The 20,914-nt window shown below is 44.4% G+C and overlaps 1 protein-coding gene across 3 annotated transcripts in view; it reads left to right on the forward strand.

Annotated features, from left to right (window-relative positions):
• The window catches only part of FBXO11 (F-box protein 11), a 2,134,039-nt gene that overhangs the window by 1,148,589 nt on the left and 964,536 nt on the right, over nucleotides 1-20,914 (forward strand). For all 3 annotated transcript variants that reach the window (XM_044075082.1, XM_044075080.1, XM_044075081.1), the window contains exon 15: nucleotides 930-1,052. In XM_044075082.1, the coding sequence (XP_043931017.1) occupies nucleotides 930-1,052 (123 nt within the window). The remainder of the gene's footprint in view (nucleotides 1-929; nucleotides 1,053-20,914) is intronic.

Raw genomic sequence — 20,914 nt, forward strand, 5'->3', positions numbered from 1 at the left:
AGGACACATTCCACTAGAGCTACAGCTGCCTTCGTCATGGTTATATCTACCAGAGAAGTCCTGGAGGCAATCACCTGGTCTTCTTTTTTTTCTCACCGTTACTAAACAGTACAACCTCTTCTAGAACTGGATTCACTTTTGTATGGCCTTCTGACTTCACTCTAGTTTTTTTTACAACTTCCCAACCTTGGCTTTGGGAATCCCCCCCCCAAAAAAAAAAAAACTACTGTTGTAGCAGTAAAACACAATGAACTTAGTACAGTTATGTCTACTTACCATAAATGTAGGTGTTGGTGACTTCACTGGTACAGTAGTCTTTCCCTCCCTCTATTCTTCTCTTCTAAGCTTTGGGTTAGAGCGGGTACCCTATTTCTTATCTTTTAAGTTTCCTTCCCCAGTCTTGCTTCCACTTTCAGGTCCTCATTACAGTGGTCCTACTTGGGAGCAGTATGGGTGCTTTTGCTTCTGGTCTAGGGTATACAGAGTGGGGCTCCAGTTTTGGGAGGGGGTATGAAAGACCTGAGAAAATGGTGTCTTCTGATAGCCCTTATATCCTGATGTCTAAGGGCTGGTGTCCATTGTGCATTGAGGAGTGGGAAATAGTAAAAACACTCTGACATCTAAGTTTTATGGTAAGTAGATACAAGTGTACTGTGCTTAACCATGTAAGCATTAAAATGCTGAATTCCATGGTTTTAGAACATTCCAGGTCTTACAGCCGATTTAGAAACAAAAAGCACTTCAGTTTCATTTAAGTTTACTTTGAAGACAACTTTAGCTGTTCTTTTGAGTAGTGTACGTGAGTGCATGTGTTTACAAGTCCAAGTAAATGTATTCGCTAACAATGTTATTGTCATGAAACTTGCTGTTATGCTTTTTCTGATTTAACAATTGCATTTTGGTGTAATGTTAATGTGCTGTGTATTTAGCATGAAAAAGGACAAGGAGTGATTGAAGAGAATGAGGTTTACAGTAATACCTTAGCTGGAGTTTGGGTCACAACAGGAAGCACGCCGGTTTTGAGAAGAAACCGAATACACAGTGGAAAACAGGTGGGCTTTCACTACATGCTTTTCATTATTGTTTTAACCCTCCCCGACTGAAAATTTGTATTCTGTTTTATTTTGAAATTCTTTTTCTTAGTTTCTGTTACTAAATGTGTTTATTACCCTGCTTTTCTGATGATGATTCTTTTGTTAATTCATCTTTGCATACCATAGCATCATGACATAAACCTTCCCTTGCCCTTTTGAAAAAGCAAATATGTGAAAGTAATTTTAAGCAAATTGCTTTTGTGCTTTGAAGTTCTTTTTAAAAGAAAACTCCACCCTAGAACTAAAAAAAATCTGTTGTTCATGCTATCTTTGTTTCCTGACCTATTTTAACACCTCATAGTCGCTCTTAAGTACTTTATTTGTAATTTTAGCCTTTTTTCCACAACATGGCTACCAATGGGGCTTGATGTATCAATGAGATCTTGTTCTCCCTCATCCCTTTCTATTTCCCGTAATGCTTTGTATGACTCATGCCAGACATAAAGAAGTAACTGTGAATTCCCATGCCATTGACATATAATTGGATTTGTGAAAGTCACTGTTAGCATATTTACCTTCTGTAAAAGGACTGCTTCTTTTTTGTCTCTAATCACCCTCATTTATGTTTGGCTTAGACCTTGTTTTACACTGTACTTGAACGTTATCCAGCTACAGCCAGAAAAGTAGCTAAATTGCAGACCTTTGTTCAGGGTTTTCTTTTGTAGTTAAAAGGGAATTGACAGTCCTCTCCCACCACACTACTGCAGAGGTGTTAAAACTGTCACTGCACTGAGAGACCCTTGCAGAACCAGTTCTTCTTGTACTACAAAAGAAAACCCTAAACAAAGGCCTGCAATTTAGTTACTTTTCTGGATAACTTCTAAGTATAGTGTAAAACAAGGTCTGAGCCAAACATAAGTGAGGATGATTAGAGACAGAAATGAAGCAGTCTTTTTACAGAAGGTAAAAAAAGATAACAGTGACTCACACAAATCCCATTATATGTCAGTGGCATGGAAATTCACAGTTGTATATCTGGCATAAGTCATACAAAGCATTATGAGAAAGATAAATTGTTGAGGTTGAACAAGATCATGTTGATGCATCAAGCCCCATTGGTAGCTATGTTGTGCAAATCAGGCTAAAATTACAAATAAAGCACTTAGTTATTTTGAGGTGTTAAAATAGGTCAGGAAACAGAGTGAAAAAACAGTTAATATTTAAAGTTTTATGTAGTAAAGAATTTACCATCACTCGTTCTTTTTTTCGGTACGTGCTTTATTCATTTCGGGATGGACCATATCCTGCCACTCACTGGGTGCAAGGCAAAGAAACTGGCAGTGTGGAGGACTGCTAATTCACCTGCAGCATATCTGTAGAGATATGGGAGGAAGCTGTGGAGTACCAATCAAAAAAATCCCTGTAGTCTTCGCATAGAAGGCATCAAAGTTTTGGAAGTAAATTGGAGAGCCAACTGTTGAGACAGTGGTAATAATCCCTTTACTGTGCTGCCCTAGAAATTGATTACTTGTAGATGAATGCTTGTCCAGAGGTGATAACTAAGAAAACATTAGTAAAGCAGAACATCCATGTTGGTCATTTTATGTAATCAGAACTGAAATTTTATTGATAATGTAAGATGTGTAGGTTTTGACAGTAGATGCCATATATATCCATAAAGAAGCAACATCATCTCTGTATGTTCTTTGTGTGGATCACTTTTTCAGTAATTGCAGTAGGGGTCTGTGCCTTTGGCAGGTTTAGACATCTAACCTGACTTCCAGGGCTTGGCATCTTTCCCCAAGGGTGGGCAGTGTTACCACCCCTTAGATGTCATTATACACATGGTATGTAGTTGACATTCTCCTATACTTATCTATAGATGTCCTTCCATATCACTGTGGCAGTATTCATTACATTAACAATCCCCTGCCAAGTGCAGCTTGGTGTCTGGCCAGTATACCAAAGCCTTTAGTTTGCTTTAAGGTATGCCGCACGTCATACATATGCTCCTTGTGTAGCTTAGGGCATAAAGGTGACACCCAGACATACGATCCTCGAAACTTCTTTGCTTGCCAGTCTGTAGTTCTTTAGTGATGTATTTCATGTTCATGTCAAGAGTGTACATCGCAGTTTAGGATTTGTCCAGGCCTCCAAACTACAGAGCATTTAACAGGTAAGTACCTTGTTGGGCAGTGTTTGTAATGTATATCATACCTTTCAATGCTGCAGTCTTCATTGGTGGGATATCTTGCCAACAAATAATCTAATGTCCAGTCTGAATTCCAGAGCTGTACTTTTTCCCTGTGGCCTTGTCTGACACCTGTTCACTCAGGTGGCAGGATGTTGGTGGTATAAGAGTGGTTTTGGGTAGATGTTCCTCGTGTTTCACTGTTGCAGTCATCACATTAGGGTTATCTGCTTGCAGTAGCCCTCAGTCGGCCTGATAATCAAAGTCTTGAGTCCTGCATCAGTTGCTGTCTCATCTTCCGTGGTGTCAGGTAGTCAAGGGTATAAAGCATGCAGCCGACCCCATTACATCAGTCTTTCTTGCCGTGTGGTGCCCGAAGCAGAAGCAGTTCACAAGTGCCGGTTGGCAGACTCCTGAAATTTTTGTTTGAGTTTCAGAACCGAAGTCTTCAACTAAAGCTAAGTATCCCGTTGGGGAAACTTTTCCTTGCTCTAAACCGCTGTCAGTAAAAGTCAGTAATTGTATTTCTTGTGGAAAGCAAATACCTCATAAAGATTTTCATTTGTACTGTATTCCTTGCCTAGGCCCTGACCACGACGTACATCGCTGTTGGTTTTGTGCCTTATTTAAACAACGAACTATTCGTCGTCTGTATATTTACGCTTGTAAATATTTTGGTACTTGCTTCAGTTATCCAGATATGTCTTCGGTAAGCCACCCGACTACTGACATTCTGAAAAAAATGCAAAGGTAAAAGACAGAGACAGGCCACCTAGGTCCAGAGCTGCCGATGACGCTTCTCCTAAGCTAGTCGCCAGTTTTCCAGTACTCAGTGAGGTGCTTTCGCAGCCCCTGATAACCCACTACTTCAGATTCGCAGGCCTCTACTGAGATCCATTCGGAGTCCGGTATGCCGCGAGGTGCTTCAACTGTGGAACCTGCGGATGTCTCTACCTTAGATGGGTCCGGAGCCACTGTGCAGGCACTGGCTTCTGAGGGTGTATTCAGGCCTACTGACTTGCATATTAAACCAATGCCATCTTCTGCTTCTTCAGGGCCTAAAGCTCGAACCATGCCTAGAAAACTGATGCTCAGACCGCATGGTCAGACCTCTGTGCCTAAAAAACAAATAAGAATGGCTGAAGACCTTATTACTTTAATCAGGGGAAGCCAACCTTCCCCCGCAAAGAGACCTAGGACTGAATTTGCTTATGATACTTCTGACCAGGATTCTGAAATTTGTTTCCTCTCATGACCAGGATTTACCCTTATTTACCTATGAGTATTCTGATGCAGAGGACTCCATTCCCTCTGCCCCCCCCCCCCCCCCCCCGAGGATTTCTCTTTTGGTGAAACCTTACATACTCTTAGGGAGCATTTTCGCTGGGTAAGCCAGGATTACTCTGATTCGAAAAAGAGCCTTAGGGATTTCTTACTCCTGCCCCAACACAGGAATTTAGCTATCCCTCCTTTACTAGACATTGTTCATGATGCCTTTTAGGAATTTAGCTTAGCCCGTGACTCTCTACTTCCTGCTCCCAGAAAACCTGATGGATATTACAGGGTTCCTGACTCTCACAAGTTCCTTTTTAAAAATCCTACTAGGGATCCTGAGACCATTTCACAGGGACCCAAGGGCATTAAGGCTACTATTGCCAAAAATCCTACCCCCGCTGGTAGATTCCAGGGTGCTGGATAGATGGATTAAGAAGGTATACACTTTTGCAACCTTGGCCATTAGGGCCTTAAACTGCCAGTTTCATATGTTAGTGTCAGCAGCATATTATTGGATTGCTTAAACAGAAAATGATGTTGATTCCTGACTGTGCTGAAAATAAGGATTTACAGGATTTAATGCATTCTGCTGAACAGGTTGGAAAACATACTTTGTAATGTGGTTTTGATTCACTAGAGGCATCTTGCAGGGCTGCAGTCACTGGGTCTGTACTTAGAAGGCATGCTTGGCTTAAGGAGCAAGATCATGTTAAAGCTAAATTGCTGGATGCTCCCTTAAATCAGGACTGCCTGTTTGGCAACAAAGCAGAAGAAGTTCCTAAAACGATGGAGGAAAAAGCTAAATCTATGCAAACTGTTAAAGATTTCCTACAAGTACAACCTCCCAGATTCTATAGGCATTGGCCCTCAAAGAATTGGTCCTTTCTTGCCTCTTCCAGGCCTTCTCAGTCCAAACCCAGAACCAGCAGAACACTCGGGCTTCAGTCCCAGGGTATGCACAGGACTAAGCAGTGGGGGGGGGGGCTCCCACTTCCAAATCAGGGAGTAGTAACACTCTCCCCTGTGGTAAGCTGTCTCAGAGACTTCACTTTAAAACTCCCAAGCACTTCTCAACTGAATGCTTCTTTAGGAGGAAAGAAGCTCTGCAGGCAAAAAACTGGGACCTCATTATCCAGGAGAAATGGGTTTTAAATATAGTTTCCCAAGGATACAGATTTCACTTCCACACGTTTCCAACCCCAAACGGTTGGCCAGATCTACCCTCAAATCAATGGGCAGAGGCTCAAAAGCAAGTGCGCTCTCTCTCAAGCATAAAGGCTGTTCACACTGTACCAGAAGAGGAAAAGGGACAAGGTTTTTACTCAAGTTTTCCTGGTACCCAGAAAAGACAACTCATGGCATCCTATCCTGGACCTTTCTATCCGAAACACCTTTTTGGTGATTTCAAAATTCAAGATGCTAACTCTTCACCAGTTGCTTCCTATGCTAGGCAGGGATGCCTGGTTGGCAACAATAGATTTAAAGGAAGCCTTACCTGCACATCCCAATCAGGGAAACTTTCAGAAGATATCTACACTTCAAAGCAGGCTACATGCACTATCAGTTCTCTGCACTGCCCTTTGGCTTATCTACTTCGCCCAGGGTATTCATAACGTGCCTAGCTCCAGTCAGTGCATTTTGCAGGCAAAGAAATATTCAAATATACCCATACCTGGACGATTGTCCAATTCAGGCAGAAAGCCAGGACATACTTTTGAATCATCTAGCATTTGTGCAAAAGGTACTAACTTGTCTGGGGTATACCATAAACGAAAATAAATTACGTCTTGTACCCTTTCAACAAATTATATTCCTGGAAGCAAGCTTGAACACAATTTCCCAGATGGCTTTCCTCACACCAGAGAAACAAATTCATTTGACAACTTACTTCAAACTAATGGCCACAAAAACCCTGATATCTGCAAGGCAAATACTGCAAGCCTTGGGGTTCATGGCCTCCTGCATTCTACTAATCACATATGCAAGATTGCATATGAGGAAATTACAATGGTATCTAAAAGGCCTATGGTGTCAGCATTCTCAGGATCTAGAAGCAATGATTCCTATCATACATTGCCTACAATTAGAGTTACTTTGGTGGGCAGATGCCTGCCACCAAAGCAAGGGACTACCATTCACACTACCTCCTGCTGCCCAAACCCTAACAGACGCATCAGACTATGCATTTGGGGCTCACTTGGCAAGGAAGTGCATTCAGGGCAAATGGAACCCCAGTCAAATGCATCTGCATGCCAATCAAAAAGAAACGTTAGCTGTACAGAATGCTCTGACAGCCTTCAAGGACCACATTCTTCCAGGACAACTAATGGTAAAGATGGACAATACCACTGTTATGTGGTATTTAAACAAGCAGGGGGGTACTCATTCATACCCTCTCTGCAGACTAGCCATGATTCTGTGGAACACAGCCTTGAGCTACCAAGTGCATCTACAGGCTCATTTCCTGCCAGGAAAACTAAGTACCCTGGCAGACTAAGCAGAAATCTCATGGACCCACATGATTGGAAACTGGAACCAAAGACTTTCAACATGTTGATAAACAAATGGGGTAGCCCAGATATAGTCCTGTTTGCTTCCCCCAGAACTACCAATTGGACAAATTCTGCACAAGGACTCCCCACAAACAAGCTTGGAAAGTGGATGCTCTGTTCTTCAGCTGGAAAAATCTATCAGTTTATGCCTTTCCTCCTCTGCCTCTCCTCTCCAAAGTACTACTAAAGATCAAACAGGACAAACCAAGGACGATACTGATTGCACCAGACTGGCCACGCCGGCACTGGTACACCCTCTTGCACAGTGTCACTGCTGGCTCCATGGCACCTGCCTCAGACCCCTACCCTGCTGTCACAGCAGGAGAGCCAGATTCTGCACCCTCAGCTTCAAACCCTGAACTGGGCAGCCTGGCTAATTGGCTAATCTCTCCATTACCATCCCTCAGTAAACAAGTGTTGGATGTCATTTTGGAGGCAAGGAGGCCTAGTACTAGAAAATCTTATGCTGAAAAATGGAAAAGATTCTGTGCCTGGAACCAAGCCCAAGGGATGGCCACAGCAGCGCACAATTTACCTCAGATTCTTCAATACTTAACTGAGCTGCTTCACAAGGGCCTTTCTTTTCCTTCAATCAAAATTTATGCCACAGCCATTTCAGCTCATTGCAACACAGAACCACCCCTCTTCTCTCATCCACTGCTCAAGCGGTTCCTCAGAGGGGCCAAAAACTTAAGACCACCCAGGAGAGCCCCAACTCCAGCATTGGACCATAACTTTGTATTGGAAAAACTCAAACTCTTCTTTCTTTGAGCCAGCTGCAAGTGCAGAGTTAAAAGTCCTTTCTTGGAAAACAGCCTTCCTTTTAGCAATCACTTCAGCAAGAATGGTATCTGAATTACAGGCCCTTATGGCAGTGGAGCCTTTCATCATCTTTCATGCGGACAGGGTGTCCCTCAGGACCAATACCTCCTTCATGCCCCAAAGTAGTATCCAGTGTGGTTCTTAATCAGTCGCTTCATTTACCAGCCTTCTTTTCTAATCCATAGAACAAAGGGGAATGGATACTGCACTCCTTAGATGTTCACAGACAACTTAGATTTTTCTTGGACAGGACTAAACCTCAAAGGAAATCTGAAAAATTGCTGGTGGCATTTGCTGCAGGGGCAGAGGGGAAGGCTATTTCAAAGTAAACCATTTCTAAATGGATAGGCTATTGCATTCATTTCTGCTGTAAGCACCATGGAAAACCTATCCCACAGGGGATTAGACCACATTCAACCAGGGCTGCTGCATCTACCTCTACAGCCTTTCTCAGAGGTGTCCCTACCAGAGACATCCTAGAAGCTGTTACCTGGAGTTCTGTACATACTTTCACCAAGCATTACCATTTGCCAGTTTTCTCTAAATCCAGAGCTGGCTTTGCCACTGCAGTCTTGCAGGGCCTTCTAGCTGGTCCTAATGCTATCTAAATTCCTCCTCCCACCCTTAGCTTTGGGAATCTACCCAAATGTGATGACTGCAGCAGTGAAACACAAAAAACATAGTACAGTTGTGTACACTTACCATAAATGTAGATGTTCTAGTGTATTCTCTGTTGCAGTCCTGGTTACCCTCCCTCCAGCCCCCTGACTTCTTTTGGCTATACCTCTATTCTCCTTTACTATGCTAAAGCTTTTTGGTGTATTTGCTTTTTTGTTGGAGGTATAACCGTGTGTATATGTATATAATTGCTTCCCATTAGGGGGGCACCTGACATCTGGGGCAGGAAAAACTGATGTAATGGCATTGGCTGCATACTTTATACCCCTGACTACCTGACGTCACAGAAGATGAGACAGCAACTGAAGCAGGACCCAAGACTTCGATAATCAGGCTGAATGAGGGATACTGCAAGCAGATAACCCTAATGTGATGACTGCAACAGTGAATACACTCGAACATCTACATTTATGGTAAGTGTACACAACTGTACTTTGTCTTAATACCTTTCTTGCTGTAGTGTTAGCTGTGGATCTGACATTGTCTTCATTTGATCTTCAACCTGTGGGTATAGGCACCTACATTAGTGCCAAGCCAACCATATCCAAGCTATAGTGCTGAAACTGAGCTCCTCCCCTACCCATAATGACCCTCTCTCCTCCAGCCCCCCAGATCTCGTTTGCTGCCATTCCAGCTACAAGCGAGTCATCTGAGTTCTATCCTGTTGTGACTTTTTTCGTCTAGTGTTGGGATTTTCTTGGTACTTTGGTACTATTTAAAGTTTTCCTATAACTTTCTAAACTTTCTCCGACCCTTTGCATTTTACGTAGAGCCTTTCTGTTGTAGTTTTCAGGGTTCCCCTTTCTTGTCTTTCTATCATGGCTGACAAGTCGGACAAGTTTGTGGAGGGTGCGGGATTTAAGAACTGTACTGGGTGTGGACATGAACTTCCACCCTCGGATGGGCAAACATTGTGTGTAGTGTTTAGGTGTTCCTCACCTAGACACTGGGTATTCTGTTTGTGCAGGTTTTTCATCTCATACCCTCGCAGACAAGAGAAACAAGTTAATTTTAAAGGGTTTGTTACCCAGTTCCTCTAGTGTGGGTGCAGGGACACAACCTCCTGGTAAGTCACCCGAGAGCAGAAGAAAGGACGTGGGCAAGAAGGCAGAGAGAGAAATCTAAAAGCAATGACAAGCCACCAGAGAAGCTGAGACTGACTGAATCTTCCCCTGCTGCTTGTGAGCCTTCTCCCAAGATCAGGCCTAGGTTGTCTTCTCCTCGGCCTAATTTCTCTCTGGAGTCTGCCTCACCCAGGCACCACTCCAGGTCTGCTTCCTCTGCCAGATCCTCCCATAGTTTCTCAGAGAGAGAAGTGGATTTGTTGATGACTGTTCTTGCGGGCTCAGATCCACCTGCGAGTCCTTCCTTCCTGCCCCTCCCCACTGGGAACAGGGAGTTTTTCCCTGCCCCTTTCAGGGCGTCTTCCTTTCCCGAGCCCTGGGGCTTTGGGCCTTGCAGTTGTCTGAGTTCCCAGTGTCCAGGAGTCGACATAGTTGGATGTTATTTTGTCCTGTCGCACCTTCATTCTTACATGTGGGTTCAGAGCCGATCCTCTGCTTCGACTCAACCGATTGCAGAAGCTCCAAGTTTCTAAGTTGGCTCGTGGCAAGGTAGGTATCCCATCATGCAGTGTTATTCCCCAGATCTCGTTTGCCGCATTGCGAGTTCAGAAGTGCTCTTCTTAGCCATGGCCAAGTTAAACCTTTTCATCTGTGTTTTCACGTATATAGCTTGTCGTTTCTTAGATAGAATATAGTTAGAATACTTTTGTTTAGATTAGTTAATCTTGGGTATTAAGTAGTTGTCGCTGGTTTGTCAGCTGTTTGGCCGTTTTTTCTGAGGGCCTGCTTTGGTCAGTATCCTGTAGTGGTAGTTTAGATTATTTCTAGTTAGAATTTGCTGATGTTCTTCGTGTTTCACTGTTGCAGTCCTAACATATGGGTTATCCGGCTCCTGGTAGCCCTCAGTCGGCCCGAATACCAGAGTCCTCGGTATATGATGGCTGGTGCCAGTTGTAAAACTGATGTCAGAATGTCAGGTATAAAGGGAGGCAGCCGATGCCATTTCCTCAGTCTTTCTTGCTGCGGAGCCTGAAACAGATGCAATTCACACTAGTGCGGGTCGGCCGTTTACTTTTTTTGCTTTCCGACTACTAAGTTGAAGATGTCTTTCAGATAAGTACCCCGTTGGGGATCTTCTCTTCTTGCTTTAACGAATGTCAGATAAAGTTAATAACTGTCTTGCCTGTGGAAAACCGATTCCGCACCGTGATTTTCATTCCTACTGTATAACTTGCTTGGTCCTTAAGCACGGCGTCCCTAACTGTGGTCTCTGTTCTTCCTTTAACCCGCGTACCATATGCCGTAGAGCTAAGATTTTGTATAAGTATTTCTGAGTCTAGCCTAAGTTCGTCGGTATGGTGTCTTCTGGTCTCCAGACTTTGGATATACCTAGGAAACGCAAAGACAAGGACCGTGACAGGCCTAGGGTTAAATCTGCTGATGACACACCAGTGAAATTGGTAGTAAGCTCAGTGGTAGTCAGTGAGGTGCTTTCGCAGCCCTTGCTGTCCGCAGATTTTTCAGTCTCAGGCCTCTGGCAAGACCTTTTCGGAGTCCTCCATTCTGCAGGCTGCTATTTCATCTTCAGCCTGTCGCTGCCTCAAATGGGTCCGGAGCCGCTTTGCAGGCACCGGCTTCTGACGCCTCTTTCTTTCGAGATGAGACCAGAACCAGACCCGACTACCTTAGTTCAGACTTCTTCAGTTGCTAGGCCTCCCGAGTCCCTCTGGATTGCTAGCAAACCTTCCAGCCGCAAACCTACTCACAAGCAGGCGTCTGCCTCCTCTCCTGTGCCTCAGTCCCAGTTGGTAAAGATGGCTGGGGATCTTCTTTCCCCTGATAAGGGGCTTTCATCCATCCCCTTCAAAGAGGGCTAGGGAATTGTCTCCTGATGATCTTCGTGTTTCACTGTTGCAGTCATCACATTTGGGTTATCTGCCTGCAGGTAGCCCTCAACCGGCCTGAATACCAGAGCCTTGGATTCCTGCGTCGGATGCTGTCTCTTCTTCCGTGACGTTAGGGGTATAAAACATGCAGCCGACACCATTACATCAGTCTTTCTTGTCGTGCGGTGCCCGAAGCAGTTAGTAAGTGCCGTCGGCCGACTCCTGAAATTTTCTTTTTCGAGTTTCAGAACCGAAGTCTTCAAAATAAAAAAGATAAGTACCCCGTTGGGAATCTTTTTTCTTGCTCCAACCGATGTCAGTAAGTTAACAATTGTCAACTGTCGAAAGCAAATACCTCAAAGATTTTAATTTGTACTGCAGTCCTTGCTTAGGCCCAGATTACAATGTTCCTCGCTGTCTGTTTTGTGCTTTGTTCAACCCCCGAACTATTCGTCGTCAGGCTATCTTTGCAGCAAATTATTTTGGTACTCTGTATCCATACTCCTAAATGGCTTCGTTAAGCCATCCAACTACCGATCTGAAAAAACGTAAGGATAAAGACAGACTGAATAGGTCCAAAACTGCCAATTACGCTTCCGTTAAGCTAGTCACCAGTCTGCCGGTACTCAGTGAGGTGCTTTCGCAGCCCCTGATACCCGCTACTTCAGATTCGCAGGCCTCTACTGAGGCCTTTCCAGTATGCCGCGAGATGCTTCTTCGACTATGGAACCTGCGGATGTCTCTACCTTGGATGGGTCCGGAGCCGCTGTGCAGGCACCGGCTTCTGAGGGTGTATTCAGGCCTACAGACTTGAATTTTAAACTGACGCCATCTTCTTCATCCAGGTTTAAAACCCGCACCACACCTAGAAAACAGAAGACCTTATTACCTTAATTAGAGGAAGCCAGCCTTCCACCCTCTAAGAGACTTAGAACTGATTTTCCTTCTGATTCTTCTGATCAGGAATCTCATATTTCTGTTACTTCTGATTATATCTACCTATGAGGATTCAGATGCAGAGAATTCCATTCCCTCTGCTTCCCCTCCAGAAGATTTTTCTTTTGGTGAAACATTGCATACTCTTGGGGAGCATTTCCCCTGGGAAAGCCAGGATTACTCTGACTCCAAAAAGAGGCTTAGGAAATTCTTACTCTTTCCTCAACACAGGCCTTTAGCTATCCTTCCTGTTCTGGACATTGTAGATGATGCTTTCTTGGAATCTAGCCTTTCCCCAGACACTTTACCTCCAGCTCCCAGAAAACCTGACTGGTGTTAGAGTACCTGACTCTCACAAGTTCCTCTTCAAGAATCCTACTACGGATCCAGAGACCATTTCCCAAGGACCAGAAGGCATTAAGGGTACTGATGCCAAAAATCCTACCCCTTCTGATAGAGATTTTAGAGTCTTGGACAGATGGGGTAAGAAGGTATACACTTCTGCTACTTTGGCCATTAGGGCTTTAAATTGCCAGTTTCATATGTTAAAGTACCAGCAGCATATTATGGGACTACTTAAACAGGAAATTATGTTGGTTCCTGATTTAATGCATTCTGCAGAACAAGTTGGTAAACATACTTTGCAATGTGGTTTTGACTCTTTAGAAGCATCTTGCAGGGCTGCTGTCACTGGGTCTGTACTTAGAAGGCAAGCTTGGCTTAAGGAGCAGAACTTGCCAGATCATGTTTAAGTTAAATTACTGGATGCTCCCTTAAACCAAGACCGCCTGTTTGGCAACAGAGCAGAAGAAATCCTCAAAAGGATGGAGGAGAAAGCTAAATATATGCAAACTGTTAAAGATTTCCTGCAAGTACAACCTCCCAGATTTAGTAGGCATTGGCCTTCAAAGAATTGGCCCTTTCCAGTCTCTTCCAGGCCTTCTCAGTTCAAACCCAGGAACAGCAGACCACCTAGGTTACAGTCTCAGGCTAATGCACAGGCCTAAGCAGTGGGGGCTCCCACTTCCAAAGCAGGGAGTAGTAAACCACCCCCCCTACGGAAAAATGGCGCAATGACTTAACCTTAACCCTTCCAAGCCCTGCTCAACTGCCTGCTCCTTTAGGAGGAAAGCTCACCCTGCATGCAAAAAAACTGGGAACTCATTACGCAGGAAATATGGGTTTTGAATATAGTTTCCCAAGGATAGAGATTCCACTTCCACACCCTACCAACCCAAAATGGTTGGCCAAACCTACCCCCAAATCAGTGGGCAGAGGACCAACTGCAGGTTCTCTCTCTCCTAAGTATCAGGGTCTGTTCAACCTGTCCCAGCAGAACAAAGAGGACAAGGTTTTTATTCAAAGCTTTTCCTGGTACCCAGAAATATCCTGGACCTCTCTATTCTAAACATCTTTCTGGTAATCCCAAAATTCAGAATGCTAACACTTCAACAGCTGCTTCCTATGCTAGGCAAAGATGCCTGGTTGACAACCTTAGACTTAAAGGAAGCTTACCTGCACATTCCAGTAAGGGAATCTTGCAGGAAATACCTACGCTTCAGGGAAGGCTTCATGCACTATCAGTTCTCTGCACTTCCCTTTGGCTTAATAACTAGGCACAGGGTATTCACAAAGTGTCTAGCTCCAGCCATTGCATTTTGCAGGCGGAGAAATATTCAAATATACCCATACTTGGACGATTGTCTGATTCAGGCAGAAAGCTAGGACTTGCTATTAAAACATCTGGCATTCCTAAAGAAACTTATAACGTCACTGAGGTACACCATACATGAAAAGAAATCTCACCTAGTACCCTGCCAACAGATTGTATTCCTGGGAGCAAGCTTGAACACAACTTCCCAGATGGCTTTCCTAACCCCAGATAAAAGTGTTTTTGACAACCTACTTCAAACTATTGGCCACTAAGACCAGGCTATCTGCAAGGAAAATTCTGCAAGCCCTGGGGTTCATGGCCTCTTGCATTCTACTAATTCTATATGCAAGACTGCATATGAGGAAACTACAGTGGTATCTAAAAAGCCTATGGTGTCAACTTTCTCAGGACCTGGAGTCAATGATTCCTATCATTCCTTGTCAGAGTTCCTTTTGTGGGAAGATGCCTGCTACCCCAACAAGGGGCTCCCTTTCATTCTACCCCCTGCCGCCCAAACCCTAACAGACGCATCAGACTATGCATGGGGGGCTCACTTGGCATGGCGGTGCATTCAGGGCAAATGGAACCCAAGATAGATCCACCTGCATATCAACCAAAAAGAATTGTTAGCTGTACAGAATTCCCTGACAGCCTTTAAAGACCGCATTCTTCCAGAACACCTATTGGTATAGACAGACAGCACCACAGTTAATGTGGTACATAAACATGCAGAGGGAACCCACTCGTACCCTCTCTGCAGACTAGCCATGGCTCTGTGGAACACAGCCTTGAGCTACCAAGTGCACCTACAAGCTCAATCCCTGCCAGGCAAGCTAACTTCACTGGCAGACGACCTAAGCAGAAGTCCCATGAACCCACACGAATGGAAACTGGAACCAAAAATATTCAACGTTTTGAGGAACAAATGGGGGGCACTCAAGGTAGACCTGTTTGCCTCCCCTCAGAACTACCAATTGGGCAAATTCTGCACAAGGATTTCCCACAGTCAAGCTTGGAAAGTGGATTTCCCTGTCCCTTATCTGGGAAAGCCTCTCAGTTTATGCCTTTCCCCCTCTGCCTCTCCTCTCAAAGGTTCTGCAAAAGATCAAACAGGATAAGCCAAGGACAATACTGATTGCACCAGACTGGCCACGCCAGCACTGGTACCCCCTCTTATGTATTATGACACTGCTGGAACCATGACACCTGCCTCAGACCCCTTCCTTGCTGTCCCAGCAGGCGGGTCAGATACTGCATCTTCAGCTTCAAACCCTGAACCTTGCAGCCTGGCTGATTCATTGAGCTCTCCAATAGCATCCCTCAGTAAGCAGGTGCTAGATGTCATTTTGGAGGCAAGGAGGCCTAGTACTAGAAAATCCTATGCTGAAAAGTGGAAAAGATACTGTTCTTGGAGCCAGACACAGGGGATGGGCACCACTGTACCCAACTTACTTCATATTCTTCAGTACTCAACGGAAATGCTCCACAAGGGCCTATCCTTCTCGTCAATTAAAATTCATGCCTCTGCCATTTCAGCACATTATAACACAGAGCCACCCCTCTTCTCTTGCCCCCTGCTAAAGCAATTCCTTAGAGGGGCCAAAAATTTAAGACCCCCCCCCTAGGAGAGCCCCTACTCCAGCCTGGGACCTTAACTTTGTATTGGAAGAGCTCACTACCCAGCTGCAACTGCAGAGTTGAAATTCCTTTCTTGGAAAACGGCCTTCCTTCTAGCCATCACTTCAGCTAGAAGAGTGTCTGAATTACAGGCCGTCATGGCAGTGGAACCATTCATTATCTTCCACGCAGACAGGGTTTCCCTTAGGACCATTCCTTCCTTTATGCCCAAGGTGGTGTCTAGTGTGGCCCTAAATCAGTCAATTCATTTGCCTACTTTTTTTCTCTAATGTACAAAACAAAGGAGAATGAATACTGCACACTCTGGATGTGCACAGCCAAGTTAGATTTTATTTGGACAGGACTAAGCCTCTCAGAAAATCTGAACACGTGCTAGTTGGCTTTGCTGCAGGGGCAGAGGGAAAGGCCATTTCAAAGCAAACCGTTTCCAAATTAATAGCCCATTGCATTCATTTCTGCTACAGATACCATGGAAAACCTACCCCACAGGGGATAAGATCACATTCCACCAGAGCTGCATCTACCTCTACAGCCTTTCTCAGAGGATTCCCTACCGGAGACATCCTAGAAGCTGCTTCCTGGAGCTCTGTTCATACCTTCACCAAGCATTACCACATGCCTATTTTTTTCTAAATCCAGAGCTGGATTTGCCACTGCAGTATTGCAGGTCTTAATAGCTGGCGCTAATGCTCTCCACCTTCCTCCTCCCTGCCTTAGCTTTGGGAATCAACCCAAATGTGATGACTGCAACAGAGAAACATGAAGAACATAGTACAGTTGTGTACACTTACCATAAATGTAGATGTTCGAGTGAGTTCACTGTTGCAGTCCTGGTTACCCTCCCTCCAGCCCCCTTACTACTACTACTTGCCCTTGTGCAAAATTTGTCCAATTGATAGTTCTGGGGGAGGCAAGCATGTCTGTATCTGGGCTCCTCCATTTGCTTGTCAACAAGTTTAAAATCCTTGGTTCCAGTTTCCACTCGTATGAGTCTATGAGGTTTTTGCGTAGTTCGTCTGCCAGTGTATTTAGTTTTCCTGGCAGGAATTGAGCTTGTAGATGCACTTGGTAGCTCGGGGCTGTGTTCCACAATGCCATGGCTAGTCTGCAGAGGGGGTAAAAATGTGTACCCCTCTGCTTGTTTATGTACCACATAACAGTGGTGTTGTCCGTCTTTTCCATTAATTGTCCTGGAAGAATGTGGTCCTTGAAGGCTGTCAGAGCATTCTGTACAGCTAACATTTCTTTTTGATTGATATACAGATGCATTTGACTTGGGTTCCATTTTCCCTGAATGCACTTTCCTGCCAGGTGAGCCCCCCATGCATAGTCTGATGCGTCTGTTAGGGTTTGGGCAGCAGGGGATAGTGTGAATGGTAGTCCCTTGTTTGGTGGCAGGCCTCTGCCCACCAAAGGAACTCTAGGTGTAGGCAAGGTATGATAGGAATCATTGCTTCTAGATCCTGAGAATGTTGACACCATAGGCTTTTTAGATACCATTGTAGTTTCCTCATGTGTAGTCTTGCATATGGAATTAGAAGAATGCAGGAGGCCATGAACCCTAAGACTTGTCGTATTTGCTTTGCAGACAGCAGGGATTTTGTGGCCACTTGTTTGAAGTAGGTTGTCAAATGAATTTGTTTCTCTGGCGTGGGGAAAGCCATCTGGGAAGTTGTATTTAAGCTTGCTCCCAGGAATATAATTTGTTGACAGGGTACCAGGTGTGATTTCTTTTCGTTTATGGTGTACCCCAGACAAGTTAGCACCCTTTGTACAAAGGCCAGATGATTCAAAAGTATGTCCTGGCTTTCTGCCTGACTTAGACAATCGTTCAGGTATGGGTATATTTGAATATTTCTTTGCCTGCAAAATGCAATGACTGGGACTAGTCTCTTTGTGAGTACCCTGGGCGCAGTAGATAAGCCAAAGGCAGTGCAGAGAACTGATGGTGCGTGTAGCCTGCTTTGAAGGTTTCTTCTGCAAGATTCCCTGATTGGGATGTGCAGGTATGCTTCCTTTAAATCTAGTGTTGCCAACCAGGCGTCTTTGCCTAGCATAGGGAGCAACTGGTGAAGAGTCAGCATCTTGAATTTTGGAATCACCAAAAAGGGGTTTAGAGTAGTCAGGTCCAGGATAGGACGCCATGAATTGTCTTTTCTGGGTATCAGGAAAAGTCTCAAGTAGAAACCTTGTCCCTTTTCCTCTTCTGGTACCACTTGAATAGCCCCCATGCTCATGAGAAGTACTTGCTTTTGGACTTCTGTCCACTGATTTGGGGGTAGTTCTGGCCACCCACTTGGTGTTGGTAACATGTGGAAGTGAAATCTGTATCCCTGGGACACTATACTTAAAACCCATTTGTCCTGGGTAATGAGTTCCCAGTTCTTAGCATGAAGAGTAATCTTTCCCCCCTAAGGGGCAGTCAGTTGCGAAGTGCTTGGAAATTTTAAAAAGAAGTCATTGAGATAGTTTACCATGGGGGGGTTATTACTTTTAGATTTGGAAGTGGAGGTCCCCCACTGCTTAGTCCTGTGCGTACCCCGGGACTGAAGCCTGGGAGCTCTGCTAGATCTGGATTTGGACTGAGAAGATCTGGAAGAGGCAGGAAAGGACCAATTTTTGGAAAGCCAATGCCTACTAAACCTTGGAGGATGTACTTGTAAAAAGTGTAACAGTTTACATAGATTTAGCATTTTCTTCCATCTTTTTAAGAACTTCTGTCTTGTTGCCAAACAGGCGGTCCTGGTTTAAGGGAGCGTCCAGTAATTTCGCTTTAATATGATTGGCATGGATTGCTCCTTAAGCCAAGCATGCCTTCTAAGTACAGACCCAGTTACAGCAGCCCTGCAAGATGCCTCTAGTGAATCAAAACCACATTGCAAAGTATGTTTTCCAACTTGTTCAGCTGAATGCAGTAAATCCTGTAAATCCTTATTTTCAGCACATTCAGGAATCAAAATAATTTTCTGTTTATGCAATCCAATAATATACTGCTGATACTTTAACATATGAAACTGGCAGTTTAAGGCCCTAATGGCCAAAGTTGCAGAAGTGTAAACCTTCTTACCCCATCTATCCAGTGCCCTTTAGTCTCTGTCAGAGGGGGTAGGATTTTTGGCAGCAGCAGCTTTAATGCCCTTGGGTCCCTGTGAAATGGTCTCAGGATCTGCCGTAGGATTTTTAAAAAGGAACTTGAGACTCTGGGACCCTTTAATATCTATCAGGTTTTCTGGGCGCAGGAGGTAGAGAGTCAGGGGCCAAGCTAGATTCCGTAAAGGCATCAACTATGTATAGTACAGGAGGTTTGGCTAAAGGCCTGTGCTGGGGCAGGTGTAAGAAATCCCTAAGCCTCTTTTTAGAATCAGAGAATCAATAAATTCAGAATCCTGGTCAGAAGCATCATAAGCAAACTCAGTCCTAGGCCTTTTACAGGGGGAAGGCTGGCTTCCCCTGATTAAAGTAATAAGGTCTTCAGCCATTCTTATTTGTTTTTTAGGCATAGAGCCCTGACCATGCGGTCTGGGCATCAGTTTTCTAGGCATGGTACGAGTTTTAGGCCTTGAAGAAGATGATGGCGTCAGTTTAATACGCAACTCAGTAGGCCTGAATACACCCTCAGAAGCTGGTGCCTGCACAGCGGCTTCGGACCCATCCAAGGTATAGACATCTGCAGGTTCCACAGCTGAAGAATCTCGCAACATTCTGGACTCCGAATGGGTCTCAGTAGAGGCCTGCGAATCTGAAGTATCTGGTATCAGGGGCTGCGAAAGCACCTCAGTGAGTACTGGCGACTGGCTTAGGAAAAGCTTCATCGACAGCTTTGGACCTAGGCGGCCTGTCTCTGTCTTTATCTTTGCGTTTTTTTGGAATCTCCGCAGTCGGATGGCTTACCAAAGACATATCAGGATAATTGAACAGAGCACTAAAATATTTGGAAGTGAAAATATACTGACGACGGAGAGTTTGTGCTTTAAATAAGACACAAAACCGACAGCGAGGTATGTTGTGGTGTGGGCCTAAGCAAGGAATACAGTATGAATGAAAATCTTTGAGGTATTTGCTTTCCACAAGTAATGCAATTATTTACTTTTACTGACATTGGTTTAGAGCAAGAAAATGTTTCCCTTACGGGGTACTGAGCTTTTAGTTGAAGACTTCGTCTGAAACTCGAAAACGAAAATTTCAGGAGTCTGCTGACCGGCACTTACGAACTGCTTCTGCTTCAGGCACCGCATGGCAAGAAAGACTGATGTAATGGCTTTGGCTGCATGTTTTATACCCCTGATGACCTGACGTCATGGAAGAAGGGACAGCAACCGACACAGGACCCAAGACTTTGTTAATTAGGCCGATTGAGGACTACTGCAATCAGGTAACCCAAATGTGATGACTGCAACAGTGAAACACGAAGAACATCTGTACTTCTTTTTGTCTGCCTCAGACTGAGGTTTTCAGTATTTCTGTTGGTGAAGAAGGAAATTCTCAACTTTTTTCTGGCTTTGTGGATTCTGATGCTGAGCACCCTATCCCTTCTGCCTCCCCTCCAGAAGATTTTTCCTTTGTGGATACTTTGAATACTCTTAGGGAGCACTTTAAATGGGAATGTCAGGGTTTTCCACAGTCTAAGAAAAGAATCGGAATTTTTTTATTTGCCACAGCATATGCCTCTGGCTATACTTCCCGTATTGGAAGTTGTGGATGATGTTTTCATGGAAAATTCTTTAACTCCTAATTCTGTTCCTCCTGCCCCCATTAAACCTGGTAGGTATTATATGGTGCCTGATTCTCATCAATTCCTTTTTAAAAACCCTACTGCTGATCCTGAAATTATTTCTCAAGGCCCCAAGGGTGTTAAGGCTACTATTGCTAAAACCCTGTGCCTTCTGATAAGGAGTCTAGGGCCTTATACAGGTGGGGTAAAGAAGTCTATACCTCTGCAACTCTTGCCATTAGATCTGTAAATTACCTTTTTCACATGCTTAAGTATCACCAGCATACCTTGGAGGCTATTAAGGCTAAAACTTGGGGATATTCCTTCCATGTCTGAGAACAAAGATTTACAAGACTTACCGAATTCTGCCACTTTAATTGATAAGCATTCACTTCATTGTGGTTTTGACACTTTGGATGCTTCCTGCAGAGCAGCAGCCACTGGTTCCATTATTAGAAGGCATGCTTGGCTCA

Source organism: Protopterus annectens, chromosome 6.part0, assembly GCF_019279795.1.
Source record: "Protopterus annectens isolate FY-2018-M chromosome 6.part0, PAN1.0, whole genome shotgun sequence".
In the NCBI taxonomy this organism is placed as follows: Eukaryota; Metazoa; Chordata; order Ceratodontiformes; family Protopteridae; genus Protopterus; species Protopterus annectens.